Raw genomic sequence first — 7,656 nt, 5'->3', positions numbered from 1 at the left:
GCCAGACAGCTTTTCAAAGGCCAGCTTTGCCTCTCGACTTGCAAACCATTGCACCTGACTTACTAGATCTGTAACCCTGTCCTTTGCCAAGGACCAGCCGTGTCCCCTTCATATAAACTCTTACCCTTGCCTTTTAAACTGCTTTCACCAAGAGGCTTGGGTCTGGGAAGAGAAGCTTGAGAGGGGATCCATCCAGGCTGCATAGATCTACATGTTGCTAGCATAAGACTCCACAAGGGCAAAGCTGGGAGTGGTTTGGATCAACACCCTGTAGGAACATAGCCGGGTTTGGGGGGTTTCTTAAACTGACACCATTGTTTTCATCCCAGCTGCTGTTATCTGTATCAGGCCCACAGTGTGCTTGGAGAGCTGGAGAATCTGGCCTCCCAGTAGGGAAGGAGCCTTCCAGCTGGGACAGACAGCCTTGTGGCTGGCAGATGGCCCTGCCCCAAGCTTGCTTCACCATCGACAACTCCTTCCTCCACAATTCTCTGTCCTTCTCTCCCAATTTTAAAAAGCACTTTTTAAAAACTACGTCACTGCAGACCTGTAGCAATGCAGTTCTTGCCCTTCTCTGGGCCTCTCTATCCACATAGCAAAGCAGGACCCCCTGCCTGAGAACTCCTGGGGCAGGGTACCATTGGCTGCTGCTGTAAGGCCCTTCCCTCCTTCCAAAACATGTCTGACTTATACTGTGGCTGTGGGTCAGCTGCTGTACACAAAACAAAACCTAGAGCATGTACTTCTACTCCAGCCCCATCACAGTTATTTCCTTATGCAGTGCAAGGCCCCGGGCTCTCTGGTGGAGGAGGCAGGCAATGTGTGCTTTACAAATATAGTTATTTGTTTCCCAATCCACACCTGCCCCCCCAAGCAAATATCCTGCTCCCTGGCAGCCTCTTGGAGAAGAGAGGGGCCTGACTTGCTCCTCTAGCCAGCCCATCCAACCCATGGCTCTCAACACCTGACCAGGTCTCGCATCCTCCTTCCTGCTGTTTGGAAGTTAGGTTGAAAATGAATTCTACACCATGGGGGAAAACTGAACCACATGCAAAAGTAGGACGAGATCACACAGAAAACAGAATTCAGGCACCACCATGTATTTACAGTAAAGAGTTTAGTTAAAGTAACAAGGTAAAAAATTCTAAACACCAACTGTGCTCCACAGCCGCATGCAGTCACAGAGCAACTGACACCTTCCTCAGGCACACAAATTGTTAGTGAGCAGAGTAGAGACAAAGCCCAGGAACAGGCTCAGAAGTATTCACATCAATTACAACAGCCTCACTAGCTGGGCTGAGTAAAGTCAATGGACCAGAGTCCCAGGGCTACAGGAGTCGGTGGCTGGTTTCAGGAATCTCTGGGGCTGGGCCCCTCAGTCCCTCCTCCTGTCTCCACCTCGCTGCTCCCCGGCTCCTTTCCCTCCGTGGCCAGGTTCCCTTCTCCTGCCTTCACGCCCTGGCAGACGCCGATGGGAACGGCTCTCCCTCCGGCAGCTGGCAGGGCCAGAGGCGGCGCCTCGATGCAGAGCTGCCCGTCCTGGGACAGGGAGCAGAGCAGGGCCTGCACGTTCACGGCTTCCGGCAGGAGCGTTTCTCGGCGGATCTCTCTGTACTCGCGGGAGCAGACTCCAGCCTCCGACTCCCTTTTCCTCTCCCGCTTCCCCGTCACCGTCAGCTTCCTCCCGGCCAGTCTCACCGTCAGCTCGGCTGGGGAGAAGCCGCTCACGTCCATGGAGAGCTGGTACTTCTCCTTCCCCGGCGCCTGGGACCCGGGCTCCTTCCCAGCACCCTGGGCCAGGGAGCGGCCGCTCGGCCTTGGCGTCGCCCTCCCCCGGCCTCCCCCGCGGAGAAGGGGGGAAGCCAGCAGGAGGGAGCGTCTCATTCGCTCCATCCCCGCCAGGGCCGTCGGCGTGTCCCCCACCAGCCGGCCCAAGAGGCTGGGGGGACCCGGCCCCACGAGGCTGGACACGGGGCCACAGCTCCGCCACAGCCACCCTGGGAGCGGGAGCACCCTGGGAGCGGGAGCATCCTGCCCGGGGCCGGGCGCCGCGGGGCCCAGCTCAGCTGCCGGGACGCCGCCGCTGCCGGGCTCCCTGCCGGGCTGCTACTGCCGGGCTGCGGCGGCCCCAGCGCCGCCCTTTATACCGCGCCGGGCGCTCCGGGAACCTGCCGGGCCGGCTGGGGGCGGGGCCTGGCTCGGCTGGGGGCGGGGCGAGCAGTTTCCGGCAGCCGCCCGCGGGCGGAGCTGCCGGGCTGGGCTTTGCTGGATCCTTCCCGACCCCGCTGCGGCAGGGAGGGAGCGGGCGGGTCTCAGCGCCGGGGGCAGAGGCTGGAGCCCGGGGGGTGGCAGAGGCTGGAGACGGGGCGGGGGGGGGTTGTTACATATTTAGTCTCGTTTCAGGAATTGTCAGCGTTTCACTAACGCTCCCCCAGCGATTGATGGGGAAGGAGGGGACCCATTCCCTGAACCGCACTCACGGGAGGGATCGGAGTGACTCCCCTGGGGCTGCTGGTGTGAACAGGTTCGGGACGCAGCCCGCCTTTGGGACCGGAGACGAGTCTCTCTTGTTGTTTATTACACGTGCGCTGCGGGGGCGTTTGCCAATCTCACGTGTCTGCGCCACAAATCAACTGCCCCCCCCCAGCCCAGACACCGGCCAGGGAACGGTCACCTCGGCGGTACCGCCCGGCCAAGCCTGTGCCCCGGCGCTGAGACCCGCCCGCTCCCTCCCTGCCGCAGCGGGGTCGGGAAGGATCCAGCAAAGCCCAGCCCGGCAGCTCCGCCCGCGGGCGGCTGCCGGAAACTGCTCGCCCCGCCCCCAGCCGAGCCAGGCCCCGCCCCCAGCCGGCCCGGCAGGTTCCCGGAGCGCCCGGCGCAGTATAAAGGGCGGCGCTGGGGCCGCCGCAGCCCGGTAGTAGCAGCCCGGCAGGGAGCTCGGCCCCGCAGCGCCCGGCCCCGGGCAGGATGCTCCCGCTCCCAGGGTGGCTGTGGCCCAGCTGTGGCCCAGCAGTGGCCCCGTGTCCAGCCTCGTGGGGCCGGGTCCCCCCAGCCTCTTGGGCCGGCTGGTGGGGGACATGCCGACGGCCCTGGCGGGGATGGAGCGAATGAGACGCTCCCTCCTGCTGGCTTCCCCCCTTCTCCGCGGGGGAGGCCGGGGGAGGGCGACGCCAAGGCCGAGCGGCCGCTCCCTGGCCGAGGGTGCTGGGAAGGAGCCCGGGTCCCAGGCGCCGGGGAAGGAGAAGTACCAGCTCTCCATGGACGTGAGCGGCTTCTCCCCAGCCGAGCTGACGGTGAGACTGGCCGGGAGGAAGCTGACGGGGAAGCGGGAGAGGAAAAGGGAGTCGGAGGCTGGAGTCTGCTCCCGCGAGTACAGAGAGATCCGCCGGGAAACGCTCCTGCCGGAAGCCGTGAACGTGCAGGCCCTGCTCTGCTCCCTGTCCCAGGACGGGCAGCTCTGCATCGAGGCGCCGCCTCTGGCCCTGCCAGCTGCCGGAGGGAGAGCCGTTCCCATCGGCGTCTGCCAGGGCGTGAAGGCAGGAGAAGGGAACCTGGCCACGGAGGGAAAGGAGCCGGGGAGCAGCGAGGTGGAGACAGGAGGAGGGACTGAGGGGTCCAGCCCCAGAGATTCCTGAAACCAACAACAGAGTCTCATAGCTATGGGACTTCCGGGCCAGGCCTTTCACCGTTTATTCCAGCAGCGTTGGAACCATTTGTAGAGTGGTGGTATTAAGAGCCATTGAATCAAACCATAACCCCCTGTACATGCTGGAAACCCCTTCACGCCAGGGGGTGGAGCTGTCCCCCTAGGTCCAGCACGTCTGATTTACTCCATGTGATTCACTCTGTGAGACATGAATGTGAAACCCTCCCTGGTTGCTCATCATGGGTGTCTGACATTCATAACATTACAGTCCTTACTGTGAAAAATATTAATTTCAGAACTGTAAATAGCAGCTGGGTTGCTGTGTGCTGTTTGTCTGTGTAACTGCTGCAAATAAACCCATGTCTTCGGCCTCTTCTATTGTCACCCCTTTCAGTCCAACTTCCAAACTGAACACCATGGGCTTGGGTGGGGGCGGGAGAGGCAGTGACCTGTTCGATATTGCCCAAGCTGGAGGACAGGTCCATTTCGTAGCTCACGGGAGCAGGGGCAAGGGCTGCTGGCGCAGCAGAGAGTGTGACTTAGCAGCACAGTTGGTGAGAGAGGGTTTGAGAAGCAAAGAGGAGTTACTGTTCTGCATCCTTCTTCAGCTGCCCCCTCCACCCGCGGGCTGTGCCCTGGAGCGTAAAGGGAAATAACTACAAGGAGTAAAGCAGGAGCCCTACAGCTAGGAGCTTAAGAAATTGGCTCAGAGAAGGGACGAGAGCAGGGAGTATACGGGACTTCCTCACTCTTCCCCCCGTGCAACCTACCTGTCGCATCCCGCCGCCCTGAGGCCAGGTGCATCAAGAGGGACGCATGAGGGAAGGAAGGGGTGGAATTTTTTTGGCTGTCCCACTATAACCCCATCTGGTAGTGGCTGGAAAGGTCACTTACCCTACAGCAACAGTGGCTCTTTGAGATGGTGTGGGCATTGCAGATCCCACTGTAGATGCGGGGTTCATGAGCCTGGTGCTCATTAGCTATGGGTGTTTCTGAACAGCTGTTGTGCCGAACTGGGAAACGTCTCATTCATTTTCATGAACGTATGTTCAGGGGCCTGACTCAGTTTCCCCTTTTGTTGTCTGTTACCTGCTGGGTCGGAAAGGGTTAACTTCTTGAAAGGAGACAGAGCAGTGACGTGGACGGGTGGGTGGGGTGGATGAACTAACAGCACTAGACAATACTTACCCCAGATGGCTAGATGGGTCACCAAGGCAGCAGAATTGCCAGCCCCTGGGTGAATTGTATATGCTGGTTTGGACTGGGTTCAAGAGGCCCAGCAGATAAAGTTTGGAGAATTGTATAAAGTGGGCAACCTATGATAGCGGGTTGAGGCGGGTGGGGGGTTATTCTCACTTGGTCCAAGCAGTGACATGAGACTTTAGTCAAGGGGTCAGACTCCGCTGAAAGGTTGAGGGATGGACCCCTGCCAGGGGCTCCCTGCAGAAGATGGGTGACACATGCTAAGACAGGCAGGCTTTCTCTTCATGTTTTCGTTCTGAATAAATCCTTTCCTTTATGAAGCCTGGCTGGGCACAGGATCACCCGGTCATAGCCCCGGCGGAGACAGGACATCAAGTGCTGAACTATGCCTTGCTCAGTTGATCACAGTGAGTTGCAAGAGGAAATTACAGTCAAAAGTCCTGGTGTGGAGGGAGAGGAGCGTGATTGCCCTCCCAGAGAAAGGTGACGGCTACAGGCCTGAGATCTGAGTGAGGGCCCCTCCCCGCCCCTACTCCTGCTGGGGAGTGGGGTTAGGGCATAGGGGTTTCCCCTGATCCCCAGCAGGAACACTGGCCTCAGGACCCAGACCCCGCTTCCTGGCAGGAGGGGCAGGCAGGTAGAGAGGGACAATCCCCGACCCCTCCCCAACAGGAGTGCCAGGCGGGTGGAGCAGGTCAGGGCGTGCCCATTTTTCCAGGGCCCCCCAATTGGCTGGGGTCCCTGGGCCTGGGTCCTGTTGGCCCAGTGGCTAATCCGCCACTGAGTGTGATAGCGGTGTCCGTCCAGGCCACACATGCCCTCTGTGCCTCCTCCTGCTCCCACAAGAGGGCAGAAAGACGGGGTGGACAGACCTCCCTCCGTTCCTTCACAATTCAAATCCCGTGTTGCCAAGGTCTCCAAATGGAGGCCGGGTTGGGGGAGCCACATGGACTACGACATCCCAGAGAACCACAGTGCTGTGGGGCAAGTAGCCGTTCCCTGTTACAGTGTGGATTCTGATCTAGGCGACTGGAAAGTAACCAGCAGATAGGTACGGAAGAGGTTCTTGAGGAATTTTGATCCCATCGGATGTGAGAAGATAGAATTTGGCTGTATGAGTGCGTGACATGCCGATATTGCTACATGATGGACCTTGAGAGTTAAAATGCTGGTTTCGATGGGCATCCCAACCAGTCCCTGTGGGGTCTGTGACAAGGATCAGCACGGAAGGCAGGGATAAGAACGGCCTCCCTTTTGTACGTTCACTGGCTCTAGCCACTACATGAGCTTTCACAGGGTTTGAGGTGGGCCTCTGATGCTCTTGTTCGTGTGACGTGCATGGGAAGCACACAGTAAGAGCCACCTGTGGTCTGGCAAGCGGTGTCATGTATGTACACACCAGCATGCGGCCTAAATCCCAGACACGCACACACTGTTGCTGGATTTAATTTTCGGTAATTTGCCATCGATTGGAGAGGCTAGAACCTGGCCTCTGGGAGGTATGCTCCTGCCGAGCAGGGATGGATCATGATGAGCCCTGCTTAGGAGAAGAGGGAGAGAACACAGGCTAGCCCTTTAGTTGTGGTCTCCGGCTGGGACCTGCCTCTGACCAGCAAGTCAACTAGAGATGGATTTTCTACCTCCTTACATGCACAACCAGGCATACTGGTTTGGTGAATACTTTCCATGCCACGCAGTATCTGAAGGGCAGAACCCTGTTCCGGTCAGGGTTGGGCCTCACTGTGAATCTGAGGCACTTCCAGAGGGAAAGGGGGCAGGTTGATGGCTACGTGGAAGTACCAGCGGATCGGACGCTCCCCAAGGTCTAGCTCACTGCCATGGGCGATAAAACAGAGGGAGGGTTGAGGCCGTTCCACCCTTTCTGTCCTTGTTCAAGAGCATGTGGTCTGGGGTGCACACAGAGCCCCAACGGACCAGCGGTCTCATCCCCATCTACACCAGCTCCCCAAGCACAGAACCCCCCGTGGCCACCTCCACCCCACATGGAACAGGAGGAGGCAAAACACAATAAGGAAAGAGATTTTACTTTCCCGTGGCTGAGCGTGTTGTAAACAGTGAAGAGTCAAACAGGAACCTGTGACCATAACAGCCAAGTGGCAAAGGGCTCACCCAACACAGTGTTGTCAGAATATTTAGCCAAACCGTGCCTCATAAGGTGTCATATGAGAAGTGGCGACATGTTGGTCATTAGAACCACTGTGTGATGGGGGGCTGACAGCCACTGAGCCAAACTGTAAACCCTGGATACGCTGGAAACCACTTCAAGCCAGAGGGTGCTGCTGCACCCCCAGCACCCCTAGTTCCAGCAGCTGTGTGTAAAGAGGTATGTACGCGTGCTGGAAACAGGTTCCTAACATGTGGTCCGACGGAGCAATCTGAGTAGCATGAACAAACAGGTTTGTCCTAGACAAGGGAATGTGGATGTACAAGTCTGCCAGGGTCAAGTTCGTAAGCCAGAGACACGGAAAGTACATCTACAGCAGCCGTTCTCAAACTATTGTACTGGTGACCCCTTTCACATAGCAAGCCGCTGAGTGAGACCAACCCCCTTATCAACTAAACACACTTTTTAATACATTTAACACCATTATAAATGCTGAGACAAAGTGGGGGTTGGGGTGGAGGGTGACAGCTTGTGCCCCCCCCATGTAATAACCTCACGAGCCCCTGAGGGGTCCCGACCCCCGGTTTGAGAACCCCTGGTCTACAGTAAACACCATGATCAAACCAACCGAAAGAGACTAACTTTGTCTGGGGATACGCTTCAACCGACTACATTTCAAAGG

General features: G+C 58.2%; 1 protein-coding gene and 1 pseudogene across 2 annotated transcripts; one reads left to right on the top strand and one right to left on the bottom strand.

Moving 5' to 3' along the window:
* Nucleotides 1-1,079: 1,079 nt before the first annotated feature.
* LOC311515306 (heat shock protein 30C-like) lies at nt 1,080-2,175 on the bottom strand. The gene has a single exon (XM_084618294.1). It carries the CDS (start codon nt 1,891-1,893, stop codon nt 1,351-1,353), a length of 543 nt encoding a protein of 180 aa, XP_084474420.1. The 5' UTR covers nt 1,894-2,175; the 3' UTR covers nt 1,080-1,350.
* Nucleotides 2,176-2,835: 660 nt separating this feature from the next.
* Nucleotides 2,836-4,022, top strand: LOC311517077 (heat shock protein beta-11-like; annotated as a pseudogene). Its single transcript has one exon. The product of its transcript is annotated as a heat shock protein beta-11-like (transcript).
* Nucleotides 4,023-7,656: the final 3,634 nt, after the last annotated feature.

This window comes from Lepidochelys olivacea (assembly GCF_965140295.1).
Source record: "Lepidochelys olivacea isolate rLepOli2 genome assembly, chromosome: 2".
Lineage (NCBI taxonomy): Eukaryota > Metazoa > Chordata > Testudines > Cheloniidae > Lepidochelys > Lepidochelys olivacea.
The sequence above is the reverse complement of the archived record's forward strand: the minus strand, read 5'-3'. Positions and strand labels throughout refer to the sequence as shown.